Here is a 16479-nt window from a genome sequence, read left to right on the forward strand (position 1 = left end):
CCCAAAGGCAGCATTATGTTCTAACTCCACTTAAGGCCATAACAACTTTCAGAAGGTTTATATTATAAAGGGGTTGAATAATTGTGACATGGCCATATTAGCAAAATATCCTGTTACTCAGAAATATTACATCACACATTTTCTTTGTTGATTTTATGTATCACTCAACTGATAAAGTCATCCAAAGCAAAATCTGATAAACCCTTACAGTCATTGGGGAGTTGAATAATATTTCTGATTGCATCCATAAGTGTTGATGATGTTTTTGTCAGCGCTGATTTGATGTATTCATTGTACAGTGAGATAGTAATCCCCCTGCTTCTTATCAGTTGTTTACTGCCGCCGCAGCAGCCAAAATAAAGAGTAGAACAGTGTAAATGTAAAAGCATTGAATGGGCATGTGCACTGTAAAATGAGCATTTCATGGCTATTGACTTTAGTGTCATTCAGTTCTTGCACATTTTATTTGGGAATTTGGACACAGAAATGGACAGGAAGTGATGTCAGAAGACAAACAGCTCGCTCAGCCAAGCAGATGTGTAATGTGTTCCACAGAAAAAAGAGTGAAATCATCGCAACTTTTTAAAAAGCTGCCGTGAAATTGACATTTTAGGCTGCAACAATCACAGAAAATACCGGCGAAATCCTGGAGGGACTGTTATTTAATTATACATCGTTGTTCATAGTAGAGCAGGAAAATAAACGCTGTATGAACCCAATCTGATCAGTTGTTTACATACATTACATCCAAGATGGGAAGGGGGGAAGCAGAGTCACTGTGTGAACTGTCAGTGAACTTCTGCTGGAAAGTACTGACGTAATGATCTTCTTTATAGAGAATCAGCAACACAAAATAGGTTTCTAAGAATATTTTTAAACTCGATTGAGCAAGCATTTCTCACTTGTTCATGAAGCTCAATTCAAAGTTTCCCTTTTCTCTAAAGTAGGATGTTTTTGTACATACATTAAAGGTTCGCGGCAGAGGTTTCTTGAAAACAAACTCAGCTGTTTTTACTTTGTGTTTCTCACCAAAATAAAGTGTCTTGAGGTCAGATGAGTTAAATTAATTTCCTTCCCTGCATTGTTTACAGTCATGCCTTGTATCAGCTTGCATTCTCTGTTCTGCTGGTGCTTTGCTACGTTTATAAGCATATTAGCTGGTATCAGAGGAATCACAAGAAAACCCTGCTTTTGTGTGATAGACTTCTTTGACAAAAATGTGTGCTTGATTTACAGTTACATCCAGTTCATGTTGTCCTCAGCGTTTTGTCTTCTGTTTGTTGCTGCTTTCTTCATAATGTAGGGTTTCATTGCACCTCACGTTTGCTTTACTGCCTCCCTTTTAGAACACAAGATACAAACCAAACATTGCTCATCAAAATATATAAATGTAGTGCGACTCCTGGTCATTCATAGATGAGATCACATCTTAATATGACTTTTAGTATACATATTATATAACACACTTTAATGGAGCCGACTGTATGGGGACATTTTTAGTTAGCAGGTAACAATCACCATCAACAACAAAAGTCTTGATGCAACGTTTCCGCTACAAACATTTTGTGGCGGCGGCCCACCACCACAGAATTATTGCCGCCGCTGCTTCAGATTTCTATAACGTGTCCTGAAGTTGCAATTAAACGACTCCGCGGAGATTTCCGCCCCAAATGAGCGGTCGTTCGCCTTCTCTCCTCGTTGAGGAAGAGCACTGAAACAGTGACAGGAGTCACAGGACGTCAATCACACGTTTTAAGTCGTGGCAAACAAATAATCAACAGCGGGACCAGTTCACTTCTACTACGCATCGCTGACATCGGACGCTCTCTGTCCACACAGAATCATACGCAGTTCTAATACGCAATGTAAACAATCCACGTGCCTATATCAGCTGTGCGCTCAACTCCACAGCTGCCACAATATTGTAGTAAAATGATGAGATATTGTGTATCTAACTCTGTACGTCCCTACTCATAAAAGGTACAGATGTAATTTGGTAACGATCGATCGTTTTGATCGCTACGTCATTAATAGCGTCCCTCGTACACACGCGGCTCACGTGCAGTGAGAACTGATTTGCGAGAGAAAATTAACTTTTTTGAGTTAATTAAACAGACTGCTGATGAAGACAGTCAACACAGCAGACAGAGAGACAGACAGAGAGAGGGGGCGGGGCCAGCAGCTGTGCAGAGAGCAGAGGTGCAGGTGTGTTGGGGGACATGATCAGATTAAAGTAGTTTGTGAATTAAAACTTAACAAGGTGAAGAAGAGAGTACAATTAAAGGCTGGAACTAAGAAATTACCATCTAGGAAGAGGGTAATCCACTAAGTCTACATGTCTACATGCATTGATATATGAAATTAATTGCAATTAATTAATAACAAAGCCTGTAATTAATTAGATTATATTTTTTATTCACCTGACAGCACTAGTTTTGATGTGACGTGCGCATGCCCACATACCTGGGTGGTACAACAAAACCCCCTACCCCCGCTGCTGAAAAAAATCCAAGAGGAAACACTGCAGTATGTTTTTGAAGAGGTTAAAATGTGTTACCTGCAGTGATAAATATAAAATGTTTCACCCTGTGTGCCTCTCTCTTTCTCTCTCTCTTTTTGTGTCTCACTCACTCTCTACGTTCCCAGGAGGGGAGTCCTTCTGGGGAAAACCTTTCAAGGATGAGTTTCGGCCCAACCTGTCCCACACCGGCCGGGGGGTTCTCAGCATGGCAAACTCGGGTCCAAACACCAACAAGTCCCAGTTGTAAGAAATGTTTTCAAAAGCCGAAACTTTCAAACTTTTGGCTCTTTTTTCCTTTATTGAAAGAGAGAGGACAGATGATAGGTTAAGATACAGGGGAGGAGAGAGTAGGGATGACATGCAAAGGTTGGGAGTCGAACCCGGGGCTGCCACATCAAGGACTGTTTTTTAGCATTCTGTGCCACAAAATCAGTCAACAAATGTGTCTTCTTATCTTTGATGCCTTCGCTGAGGCCCCACAGGAGTGAGAGCAGGAAAAAGAACATTTAACTACTTTGTAATGTACATTTGAGCAAAGGTTTTGTTAAATACATATATCTGATCAATTATTCACAAAGAAATAAGTACTTAATGTTTAATTGTTACTTTAAGACAACACATGTGGTCTAACTGAAACTGAAATTAGACTTGTTATCAGCTTTTTAAACTTACTGTATCCGTGGTAACGCTTTACTTTAACCCTCCTCCTCCTGTGATGCTGCATGAACAGGTGATAAATCACAATGTATTATGTGTTTGTTTTATTTTTATAAAGTGCCCACACATCATATATTGAATTATTGATAAAAACTCGATGCTGTATTTGTTCCGTTTTCTCTCAGCTTCATCACGTTCCGGTCGTGCACCTACCTCGACAGAAAGCATTCAGTATTTGGAAGGTAAACCATCTCTCTCTTTATCTTTTAGTCTGTGTGCTGAGTTCTCTTTAAGTCTTGCTTCCACTGTTACAATGTTTTGCGCAATTTTGCAGCTCAGGCAGATGACTTTGACAGGTGACAGACACTTGCTCAATAGTCATTGGCTCCTTTTTTTCTCCTTCTTTATCTTTCGTGTCTTCTTCCTCTTCCTCTCAGTCGTCCCTTCCTTCTCTGTCTCTCTTTCTCACCCTCTGGTATTATTCTTTAATTCATACTTCATCCCTGTGAAAGTCCAGACAGTACAAACAGTATTGTGACTTCCAGTCTGACTCCTGGCTGACAGCAGTAAAAAATTCAGTAGCTGCTGAATTTAAACTAATGGCTCTCTCTCTCTCTCTCTCTCTCTCTCTCTCTCTCTCTCTCTGCTGAGCTGAGCATGATCTAGAATGGTTTCTTTTTAGAGAAAGTCCTGCCTGTTGTCTAAAAATATTCAGTCTGCTTTCGACTGACTGACTCCTCACATGGTCAACACACTTTAAAAGCTTCTGCTTTTCACCTCGCGTCCACTTTTTTTTATCCTTCCCAGACTGCACTCTTTGCACATTTAATGGGACTGGCCACGTCAGGCCACTGCACCTGATCTAAAGATAATGTGAAGTCTGGCTGCCAAGGTGGGGCCACAGCCAGGTAGACAGACTGTTGCCTTATAGGTTTAAATGCTCCCTCAGTACCAGGTGTCTTAGTGAGAAAGTTTTATTGCCATCTCTTTTGGCTTCAAGGTTGATTTTCATTATAGTTGGGTCAAGAATCTCATTTCCATGACCATTCTCTGAAGATGTTTTGATAATTGATTTGACTTCTATGGACCTTTTTATAAAAGATTTCGCACCTAGGTCCCTCACAAAAATCGTGGGATTTTTTGCCAGAGGGCCAAATCCAAGATGGCTGCCGGTGCCATCTGGACAAATAAACTTTTGAACCAAAGCACCTAGAATTATGTATGACGACCAAGAGGATTCCAATTTTGACATCAGTTTGACATTAGCTGTGTCCCAATCCACGGGCTGCAGCCTTCGAAGGAGGCGGTCCACGGAGGATGCTCCATTCATAGCCTGCGTAGACCGTTAAAGCTGAACTGAAACGAGACGGTCTGGTCTACCCTTGCGTCACCAAACACTGCTCCTGTCGCCTAGCAACAGGTAGCTAGCGGGCCAACTAGCTAGTTTAACTAACGCCGAGTAAGTTAACCTATTATTTTAAAGATAATTTGTTTCAAGGGCCCTTTTGTTTTCTCAAACATGTGTAACGCTAGTTATTTGATGGAGTTGAAACTAAAAACTTTTACATTTTAAAGTGTATTCCTCGGCTGTTTAAAAGCCCGCCATTTCGTTTGAATTGGCATGCAATGCATCTCGGGATTCGGTGGGCCGCGAAGGATGCACTCGATGGATCCTTCGCGGCCGGGGAAACGGAGGACGCATTTGTCAGCCGCATTTGTCGGCCGTATCTGAAGGAGTCTTCGAATTGGGACAGCCTTTTCGACTCATCACTGTGACGCAATCGGCCTTCAAATAGGGCCTCCGAAGGCTGTGGCCCCTGGATTGGGACACAGCTATTATCACACCATTTTAACCCAGAAATCCAAGATGGCCACCACCCAGTTAGGTGAAAACTGTATTTTTAAACGGGAAAACCTATTTTTCATAAAAAACTGTCGATTAAAGTCACCTTCTAAGGTATATCATACGTTTTAAACTATATTTGATCATTTATTCTGGTAGATTTTGATATTAACTTTAAAATGATATATAATAAACCAAGGTTTAAACAAATGGGGCGGGCTATTCCGCGGACTGTTGTCGTGGTTACTGTCCCCTCCAATAATTTGACAAATAAATCCAGTAACCAACCAAGAGATTACAGTGTTTATTTTACACATTTGAAAGGGGGGGACTTCACTTCACTTTTGATCTGAATACACAAAGACAGTCTTGGCTGGAAGTCCTTTATCGCTATACACTGGCTAAACCAGACATGCCCGGCATGTTCACCGTTGCTCCCAGAGGCTATATTGTCGTCAGACGATAGCCGATGGCTTCTGAGATTATGTTGTGATTTTTAGGTGATATGGAGATTTCTTTTAGAAGATTAAAACATTTTATTTATACTGTTTTCTACTGTTCATGAAACAGGATCTCTTTAACATCCCTGGTTGTAACAGGCCATTGTAAGAAATCCTGCAAAAGAAGAGTAGGCAGCCATATTGGATTTTTCTATGATTTTCTCTGATCTCAGTGGGACCAACCAGGTTAAATAAAGGTTAAATAAATAAAACATCTATTGGTCAGGTATTTTATTCACTGGATTAGCCAGAACTGACATCCCTGTATAATTATTTTATCCAGTAATGGATAAATCAAATGGACAAATTCTGATTTATAGAGGAATATTAATTGTTTTGATCAACCTCATTGTCCGGTTTAACATTACAGACAGGTGTGGTGATAATTAGTGAAAAGTAGAAATGTCAATAGTTTGTTTTATGTGTGATTTTTGCTGCTTTTGTTCTAAATTTATTTCAAACAAAGAAGAAAGAAACATCTTAGGACATTGAAAAATGTAGGAGAGGTTGAGATACGAGTTCTTAAGACACAGTGTTCTGTTTGGAGTGAATTTATTGGACTCTAATAGTTTTTACTGAAAGATAACTGAATGGTTTTGTCTGATACAGAAGGTCAGTGAGTCATGGAGTGTGGGAGCTCCTCTGTTCATGTGAACATGTGGCAGCAGAGCACATGCAGCCTGAGAGGAACCCCCTGCTAGCTACTGGGTGTACTGTTAGTGTGTGAGTGTGTGCTTTCAGTCTGCACATGAAACCAGGAGGCCCCCACAGGAGCAGCTGCATAAAGACTTTTCACTTTAAAGAGCAAAGTGAGAGCGACTTCGTGCAGCGCTCTGCAACAGGGGAGCCAATAACAGATTGACCTCTTGGCCCTCAGCGTTCGACAGACTCTACATCTTCTGTGGTTCTTTTCTCTGCTGTGTTTACACCATTAGGCCAGTGTGCTCGTAACAAAGACTGTAAACTTTTACTTTAGCAGAGACTCATGTTCACTGTAGTCTGAGGAATATAATAATGTCTGGACAAACCCCACATCTACTGGATGCTGTCTCGGGATTAGATCTACTCCTCGAATCCACCCAACAGCCCTCTCATCACAATTTAAAGTCTACCTTTTACATGATATATGTCTTCAAATGGTAAAATAGCTCAATTGCCAATTTATTTAACATTATAATAGTTAATATTTTCTTATTGTGACAAAGATCAAAGTGGTCTGGGACCTGTGTTGGGAGCTGAGGTTTCTCCTTTGCTCTTACTTAGTTGTCATCTTTATAAAAGAAGGATGTTTTGTGTCGGTCTTGTTTGCAGAATTGTCGGTGGATTTGAGACGCTCACAGCGATGGAGAACGTGGAGAGTGATCCCAAAACAGACAAACCAAAGGTAAGAATGAGTGATGTTTAAAGGAGCAGTCCGTCCCTGTAAAAAGCCACCGTCAGTCAAAGCTGGTGTTCTCTGTAATCAATAGAAGCAATAATATTTGAAATTGGCGCCATAGCTGTGGAGAAGGTTGTAGAAACAGCTCCTGGTTTTGCCCATTCTACATTCCTACAACACCCAGCATGCATTGCGCCTCTCCCTCTGAAAGGAACGGCCCAGCAAGAGACGCTGGAGTGGAATACTACAGTTTCGCTGCAGGCAACAACTCAGAGCGGTACAGAATCTGAAATACGACGAGAATATACCAGTGAATCGTCGAAAAAAACTTCAGCTCTGCAGTCTACATTTCAAACCTGACGATTTCAACGAGACATGACTCGGTTATAAATGTGGAATGTCTGAGAGGGAAAACAGGAGAGCAGGCAGCGTTTCCTCACGGAACAAATGCATTTTACAGTATATGTTTTTTTCATCTAAACACGGAAGACATTGGAGACGGGCATCCTAGATTGAGGAAATGTAGTTTAGCGAGCTCCCTGGCCTCCGCCTGATGATGCGTTTTAAGTAGTCTGGAGGAGGTTTTCCAGGGTTCATTGGAGAAGTGGATAGCGTCCTCCAAAGGCACAGAGCCAAATTGCATTTTTTTTCTACCATGATGCCATTAGCTCCCCGTAATACCATGATAGGACAGAGGTTGAAAATCTGCAAACTGGCCCTCTAAGGCCAAGTTTCATGCTTTTTCATGTCACTCATTAAAATAAACAGAGCAACTCTTTCAGTTCCATGTTGTGCTGCTCTACGCCTCATGTACACATTTTGAATCAAACAAAGACTTTCAGTTCTTTACCTGAATTTGGTGCATCATGGGTAATTTCAGTGAGTCTTTGGAAGATGGGTGGATAGCGTGTCGCGCTGTACTGCGTCGCTGTTCTAGATGTCTGACTTGATGCTAGACAAGCACGGGGAGTAGCTCGTTCTTCCTCTGGGCCTCTTATACTCATCATGCTGCATGCTGTTTTTTTCAGCTGCTTGAATAAGTTAGTTGTGTTGCTTTGCGGCGCAGACGCATGTTTCCTGACCTCTTTGCTGATTATTTTTTCTTACTTAACATCACTTAAACCTGAAATACCTCCAAACAACTGATGGTGAGCCGTATTGGGGGAGCGGTGTTTAGGTTCAACGACTGACTCGCTCTCTTCCCGATTTAGCGAAACAACAAGCAAGCGTCAGTATCCTTCATGACATGTTTACACAAACACTTCAATGACATAACGAAGATAAGAATATTTGAGATTGTAATGAAAAACAACAAAGAGGCATTCAGGAGGACCGCTACGTATTCTTTCCGTTTTCAACAGCTGCTGTAACCGCAACGACCACAGACACAATTGGCTGAAAGTCACCAGTTAACATGGTCACTCGTTGAACCAAAACACCTGTGTCTGTTGTTCACTCTTCCACTCTAAACTGCCGCTGCCCGGTAGGTGCTCATGACATGCGAACTCCCAAAAGTGAAGCCCAAACCTCTCCATCGCCCCCTGGGGGAGTGGCTGTTAGTTTAGGGAGCACTCGATTTGATATGCAGTTTTCTACGGGCGGAGCATTTTAAAGATCAATATTAAAGTTATCAATTATTTAATCCTTAAAGCCAAAATCGTGATCGGGATTAGTATTCGATTAATTGTGCAGCCCTACTTCACATCAGAATCTATAAGTGTACACATTGAATCAGAGAAATATCACTCCACCTTTCTCAACATCTTGACATTTATGTGACACCCTGTCCAGAGCAAATTACAGAGTTCAACTGCAAAATCAGTCCAACTTCCTAGATGACTATTATTAATATGTGCTGAGGAGGGCAGGACTCAGCTGTAGTGGTTTTTGACCCGTTACACGGATCATCTAAAGGTCAGCTGCTGAGACGAGAAATGAAGCAGGGGCCGCGGAGGGATGAGTAAGAAATGCCAATGAGAGGTGAAATTCAGTCTTTGTGAGGCCTGAAGTTCAGTGTCAGGCTTTTGTTCTAAATAACAAAGAAGCTTTAAAAACACAAACCAGCTACAGTGTTTTTAATTTATATTGATATCGTTACTCAATTTACTCACAAATGTCTGAAGCTAAATAACTGAAATTCAATCTGTAAGCAAAAACTTGATATTTTATTAAACGTTTTTAGCTATTAGACTTGAAATAATCTGATGGTAGAAACTAACACTTCAGATGTTTTATCTTTCAAAGATCATTTGATGGACACTTTGAAGGAGCCATGTTGTTTTTGGATGCAAATTTTTTTCAGTATGATTCTTTTTTGTTATAGTCGGAGATCAAGATCATCAGTGCGACTGTGTTTGTGGACCCGTACGAAGAGGCTGATGCTCAGGTGTGTATCCCTCTGCATGTGATGTGGTGCGTCTCACTGAAATACGATTATTCAGACAGACTTTCTCAGTCTGGATTACGCTGTTTCTAAACAGTTATTTCTTTACTTCCACACTTGATTGTACTCTCTTCTTCACCTTATTAAGCGTTAAATTACAAACTACTTTAATCTGATCACTTTGCTTCCCTTCAGTCCCCCAACACACCTGCACGTCTGCAAGCTGCTCCACAGCTGCTGGCCCCGCCCCCTCTTTCTGTCTGTCTCTCTGTCTGCTTTGTTGACTGTCCTCATCAGCAGTGTGTTTTATTAAGTAACAAAGGTTAAATATTTTCTCTCGCAATTCAGGTTTCACAGCACGTGAGTCGCGTGTGCACGAGGGATGTTATTACAGACATAGCATTTGCGGGCGTGTGCCTGCGTTTGCATGTGCGTGAGGGTGTGCGTGGGTGCGTAGACCCTGCTCGCAACCAGTATGACGGGGAGAGAGTGGGGGCAGATTGTCCACTTATTGATCGATCTCAGATTGATAAAATAATGATAAATGAAAAGCCAGCTAAAGTTGTATCATGTGTTTCCATCATGTTTACAAAGCTGCCGTGTATGGTTGTATCTCCTGACCTCATGCCTCACTGATCATACAGACTAATAGTGTGCAAATAATCTGTATTCGTTTTTTTGACGCGTTATTCTTTCTGTAATCAACAATCAAAATTAATTATTTTGACATCAATACTTATTTAATAATATAACATTCTCTCCACAGAGTGTAGCAAGGCTATTCAGATTGTAAAGAATCTTTCTATGTAATAATTTTTCAAAGCAAATAATTTAGAAAACATCTGCCAATAAGGTAACCTTTTGATAACGCCTTAAAAAATCTCCTCCAGACATGTTTTAAGATAAATAAAAATACTCTGCTTCTCCCAGTTATTAGTGTGAATCCTAATATAACATGAACACTGATAATGTTGTGTTCGATATGCTTTTTAACAAAAGATTACCCCTCACAATTATAATAAAGTTTAAGAGCTGGAACCAAGATGTCTCCTGCTTCAACGAAGTCTATTCTCAGCTTTATCAGGCTTCAAGTTTCACTACACTGTGTAGCCTTGAATTACAGTTTTATAGTCACCGTTTGATTTTAGATCCAAACTAATAAAGTGAGTTCTGAGCAAACACAACAAAAATACAATTGTTTTTATTCACTTAACTGTTTTGCAACAAACTCTTGGACTATGTTCGATAACAATCTGGTGCCAGTATAAGTGTGTTATATCTAGTGTCGTGTGAGGACAATCCACCTGGAGCTCGTGTCCCTCCTGCATTTAATACAATGGTTGTGAAGCAAACTTGTCAGCATGGGAGGAACAATTACTGAGCATTAGCGTAGCCTCTGTTCTGTATCCTCTGATCTTTAAAGCGTGATTTGTGTGTTCAGATTGCAGCAGAGCGAGAGAAGGAGCTGCAGAAGCAGGAGGAGGAGAGGCAGCAGACCAGCGTCGCCCTGAAGAAGGCTAAAGAGGAGGAGGGGCCTAAGACCTTCAAAGCAGGCGTGGGAAAATACATCAACCCCGCCACAGTGTAAGGACGAACACACAAATGCACACTTATTTACTATTCATCAAATACACTCTACTTCTGCCTCATAGTGACTCACCGACTGGCATAGTGACGTATTGAAAAGCTGCATATGCATAAAAAAATACCCTTTTTTCCACTCTCCAGACAGAATTTAGATTAAAAAGTTGACCTGGCCTACAAAAAAACTGCATTATAGTCTTTCTAAGTGTCAGATATATATAAGTGCTTTGAGAGGCAGGACAGTAATGAATGGATGATAAAACATGATTGTTGCATAGCGGCGTAGGATGAGTGGAAACATAAAGTGCAAAATTGCCAATTACAGAGAAGATTACCCGTTTTCCTCACGGGGATAATTCAGGATTATTATCCAGAACACATTTTCCCTGAGTCCAGGTTCGCCTGCTTGTTTTTTTGTAATGTTATGACATATTTCTTTTTTAAGTTAAAGTTCTTGTGTTGGCAGAAAAGGACATTTGCTGTTAAAAATTAATAATTAATATGATAAACACATAATAACAATATAGTCTTGAGGATTTCTTGATGGCCGTGTAAAGTTTTTATCTTGTTTTATTGGTGAATTTTGAAGTAGAAGTACAGATACTTGTGTCAAAAAAGACTTTGGTAAAAGTAGAAATATTGATTCAACTCCTTTACTCAAGTAAAAGTAAGAATTACAGGCTCTGAAATGTACTTCAGTACAAAAGTAAAAAGTATTCCTCTGAAGGACATTTTACCGACCACTTCTGTGCAGCTAACTAAACTTCACAATAATAATAATAATGATAATAATAATTCAAAGACAATTAAACTCAAACATAGTAGCTTAAAATCTAATAAAACGATATACTGCTAATTATGAACATTAACTTTGTTCTACAGTTGTAATAACACCAGAATTTTGAACTTCAGCAACACACGATACCTCTTTTGATAACTAGCAAAACAAAAAAAGTCCTCGGCACACAAGGATAGCTTTCTTCGTTTATTATCACTGGACACTGTCTGGTTTTGCTGCAAGCCGAATTTCAGACAGAATAATAAAGACTGAACCGACCTGAGGTCCCAAATGAGCACCTGGATCATTTTTTACAGGTTTGAAATCAGTCTTGATGTTGGGAAGGCAGCGTGCAGAGACCAACATAAAAATAACCAATAATTCCCCTCACATGCAGTAAAACTAAAGTAACGAGCCTGTTTTGAGAATGTAAGGAGTCGAAAGTACAAATTTTTGTGTTCAAATGTGGGGAGTAAAAGTAAGAAGTTGTCAGAAAAATAAATACTCAAGTAAATTACAGATACCTGGAAAAAAAAAGTTTTTATTTATATTTATTTATTTATTTCGAACATGTTTAAAATGACAACATAAAAAAAAAGGGGAAAAAATCATTCAGGCAAATAAGGCAAATCGCAATAACCACATTCTTTCTAAAGAGTCTCAATTTATCACTAAGTCTGTTCAAGAGGGTGTAGTTTTTCTATAAACTACATCTGTTCGGTCTAGGCCGAAGCATTCAAAATAACACTAAAGGATACAGATACCTGTAGCTAACCAGACAAAATATGTAACAACCGAAACATTTTATTTACACAAGCTACACAGTAGTGATGTTAGTCCAGCTTTTTGTTCTTCTGTTCTGTATCTGTTCAATATGTTAGTTCTGAAGATTTGTTTAAACTTGCGTAATGTTTTACATGTTTTCATTTCTTCAGTGCAGCTGTTCCACAGATTAACCCCCTATGCTGTAACGCAATGAAGTTTAGCATTGGTTCTAACTACTTGTTGTTTAAAAATATAAGTTCCTCTGAGATCGTGTTTAGTTTAAAAAAAAATCTACTTAAGTACAGTAACAAAGTATTTGTACTTTGTTACTTCCCGCCTCTGATTGTGTCAGAATCCTCCTCGTGTCCCTGTCATAAAACTTTTTAAACATTACATCTAAAACCCTGAACACAACGTATAACCCTGCAGCTTTTGTTGGAACGCTGAAATAATGTCATTATCAAAATTAAAGTGCATACACTTAGCTAATCATGTTGTACTTGGGCTAAAGTGTGTATTAAGAGATAATTAGCTTCGTGATGTTTCTCCCTCATTTGACTTCTTATCTTCAGAATGTACTCATCTTCTCCAGCTCCAGTCGTCCCATCACGCTCATACATTTATATTTATGCAGAGCATGTCGGCATTAATGTTCCCAAATAACAGCCTGTCTGTTTCCCCAGACAGTTATTTTTAAAAGTGGCATGTTGGCTGCTTCAGCAGCTGTTAATGGCCTTTTTAGATTCGTCTGTGGGAACAAGCTTTGTGCAACACGATGTTTATCTGACATTAGAATTGTGCTTTAAAAATGATTTTTATTTTCTATCAGAATGTAACAATATAATTGATCTATTGACTAAAATTATTCTATGGAAGATGTAATTACATGCAAAATATAGAACAGATAGAGAGATAGAGATATATAGAGATACGTATAGATATAGAGAGATGGATAGATAGACATTTATATAGATTGATTTGATCTTAATTTGATACTTTGAAGACTTCTCTTTAGACTTTATAAACTACTAAAATTAATCTGGTTAATTATCAAAGCAGCAGCACTTAAAGGTATAATAAGTAGGATTTTTCCTTGCATATTGTCAACCACACATTCAAACTGGGCCCCTCCTCCTGGTCTCTTTGTCACCAGAAGCTCACTCTCACTGTCCCGTGTGAGAACACGCCCACCCCGTCGAGCTAACACCGACAGCATCACGGTTACCTTCGTGCTAGCATGCTAACCGTTGGTTAGCTTGTCCTCCCCGGTTTGAGGCACCTACCTGTCCAACAGAAAGAAGGCCAACTCTGCATCGCTCTTTCGCCATGTTCGCTGGTCTGAATGGGGCCCAGCTGCTAATTTGAACCACTCCCACACTCAAGTTTTACGCTCAGGGAACCACAACAGCGCCCCTCCTGAAAACGTCCCGTGCAAAGCAAAACAACAGAATAGATGCAGAGGGAAGGGTCTCACAAGGGTCTGCACACACACTCACCAACACACATGTATAGAGGCCCATAAGTGATGATTTATATTATATTTGTAAAAGTCTGTGTGATCATCTATGTTCATGTTGACGTCTTATTAAAGGGTAAAATCTTCTCATTGTTGTTCTTCCTACAAATTCCTCCCTGGCTTCGTTAGACCACAAAGAGATAAACAAACGTTTCGTTGACTTGGCCAGACTTCTAGTTTCACTCCCTGTAAGAGAAGAAGGAGCCTGAAATGCCTGCATGCTGTATTAAAAAGGCACAAACAAACACTTTATAGAGAAAAGAGTTATAAGCTGCAAGGCAAAAGGAAGAATAGATCAGAGGAACCCAAAGTCTAAAAAGAAACACACACACACACATGGGAGAAACAGCTGACTATGATGTTTTATTCTTCTCCCTCAGAAAACGTCCGGCTGCTGAGGATGAAAGTGGGCCGTCCACCAGCGGAGCAACCGCCAAGAAGTCCAAAGGCAAGACCAGCTTTGGAGACTTCAGCTCCTGGTAGCAACAACACATTCAGCAGTCACCAGTCTTTTTACGTGCATCATTAATTTCATTCATACTTGTGTCTCTTAGTTGTGTAATCATCCTACGATTAAATAAAGTTTCTTTTTTCAAAACACAGTCTAAATTTATAAAGATTTTTAAAGAAGTAACTGATCTTCTATTGTTAAAGACTGTTGAGATGGTTTAATCCAACACATCGATGTCTTTGGTCCTGGACAGATTAATCAATCTTTGGTCTGAGAGGCTCTAATCTCTATGTGTTAACTCCTCACAGCAGCCCGGGGTGGTCATCGATAGAGGTTTCAGGATATCTTAGGTAAAGAATGACGACATGCAGCTGCTTTGGCTCGACTCCCACGAGTGTAAATGGATTTTCGTGTAACGTTTCCATAATCCTTTAGCACAGCGCTGTACAGAAAGCTCCAGTTATAGATTGTAACAAAGTCAAGGAGGCTGCACATAAAAGATTAATCTCAGGCTCGGTCACTTTGTTATGTCCACGCTGGTGGGCTGGTTATTTAAGGACACACTCCCACTCTCCTCACCTCACTTAAACCTTTGAAACCGTTTGTTCTGTTTGACCATAAAAAGACTTTTCTGAGGAGCACTTCAGGGTGTGATTGTCTCGCTAGCACTAAAGAACCTATAACTCTCATTGAACCTTGAAATCATGACTAAAATACCTAAAAATGTTCTCAGCTTCTACAAACATCAATGAAAGAAATTAAACTGTTATTGCTGACTTCTGTGTGCAGTAAGGTGTGTAATAGTTGCATTGGATTGTTCTCTTAAGCCTTTTTTACACTGCGGTTCTGCCTCAGCGCCGTAACGAAGCTCCTTCCTCATGTCAGCTTGGTCATTTCACATTGGACTAAGCAACGCGGGCGTAAAGCCGCCCCCTTGTGCTTTTTTTTAACAGCGTTCCGGCGTTGTGAAAGCACAACGTGCGCGAGGTGTAAACAAACAGTGCGTGCTTCAAATACACACACACTGCGCTGTTCCGCAGTTTACACAGATGACGTTTCGCCTCTGTTACTACCTCTGATGCCGGCTCAGATGCGGAACGACTTCGCCCACCATTCCGCCTCTGTGTGTTCTACATAGAAGACGAAACGTAACAGAGGCGCAGTAATCCCACCTTGAAGTGGCAGTGTAAAAAGGGCTTTAGATTTACAGTCATGTCTGTGTTAAGTTGGCATTGTGCTTTTTTATAAAATACACTAATATAAGTTGTGATGACAGTTTTGGCTCCTGGCAACCCAGCAGAGCATTTCAAAATGTCATGGTTTTTGCAACATGAGTAAGTAAAATAAGCAAGGAGGATATTTTGATGCTTTATTAGTGTTTCAGGTTGTTTTGGAGGAGTTCTCTGTCTAGACTGAAAACCAAAAACAGCAGGGAAAGTGCTGAATCTTTTCTTATTCGTTTGATCAATAAACAACACAATGAACTTTACAGTGAATGGTTTCCCTGTTTAGTTTCAGCTGATTAAACCTCTGCTCATTCCCCTTCTCCTGCTCGGTGACTGTATTAGATCTTTAATTGACTATTTAGTCATTCTTATTTACATACAGTATACTGTAGGTCTGCACAATTAATCAAATATCAATCCTGATTACGATTTTCGCTTCCCACGATTAAATAAACATGATTGACTGCGATAGAAATCTCTGCTGCATCTCAAATCAAGTGCTCCCTAAACTAACAGCCCCTCCACCAGGGGGCAATGGAGAGGTTTTGGCTTCACTTTTGGGGGAGCTGTCATGTCATGTCATGAGCGCCTACCTTGCAGCAGCAGTTTAAAATGGAAGAGTAAACAACAGAGACGGTGGTGAGAGACAAAAGTCAATTGTCTGGAAAAGAAGACGAAGAGCTGGTCCCCCGAAACAGCTCCACAACAGTTGTTTGGAGGTGTTTCAGGTTTAGGGCGAGTGATGTTAAGAAGGAACAATAATCAGCAAAAAGTTCATGAAACCTGCGTCTGCGCCGCAAAGTAACTCAACTAACTTGTTGAAGCAGCTGAAAAAAACAGCACAAAGTGCAGCATGATGAGTGTGTGAAGGCCGAGA

At 40.2% G+C, this 16479-nt stretch overlaps 1 protein-coding gene across 1 annotated transcript in view; it reads left to right on the forward strand.

The window, feature by feature from the left end:
• ppil2 (peptidylprolyl isomerase (cyclophilin)-like 2) overlaps nt 1-14523 on the forward strand; it is a 44266-nt gene extending 29743 nt beyond the window's left edge. The window contains exons 15-20 of the mRNA XM_069683565.1: nt 2647-2764; nt 3364-3420; nt 6833-6905; nt 9223-9285; nt 10724-10866; nt 14306-14523. Coding sequence (XP_069539666.1) covers nt 2647-2764; nt 3364-3420; nt 6833-6905; nt 9223-9285; nt 10724-10866; nt 14306-14408 — 557 coding nt within the window. The 3' untranslated portion in view covers nt 14409-14523. The remainder of the gene's footprint in view (nt 1-2646; nt 2765-3363; nt 3421-6832; nt 6906-9222; nt 9286-10723; nt 10867-14305) is intronic.
• The last annotated feature ends 1956 nt before the right edge of the window (nt 14524-16479 follow it).

The sequence above is a fragment of the Semicossyphus pulcher genome, unplaced genomic scaffold, assembly GCF_022749685.1.
Source record: "Semicossyphus pulcher isolate SPU_LCO1_2020_fin unplaced genomic scaffold, fSemPul1.0.p SCAF_6, whole genome shotgun sequence".
NCBI lineage: Eukaryota > Metazoa > Chordata > Actinopteri > Labriformes > Labridae > Semicossyphus > Semicossyphus pulcher.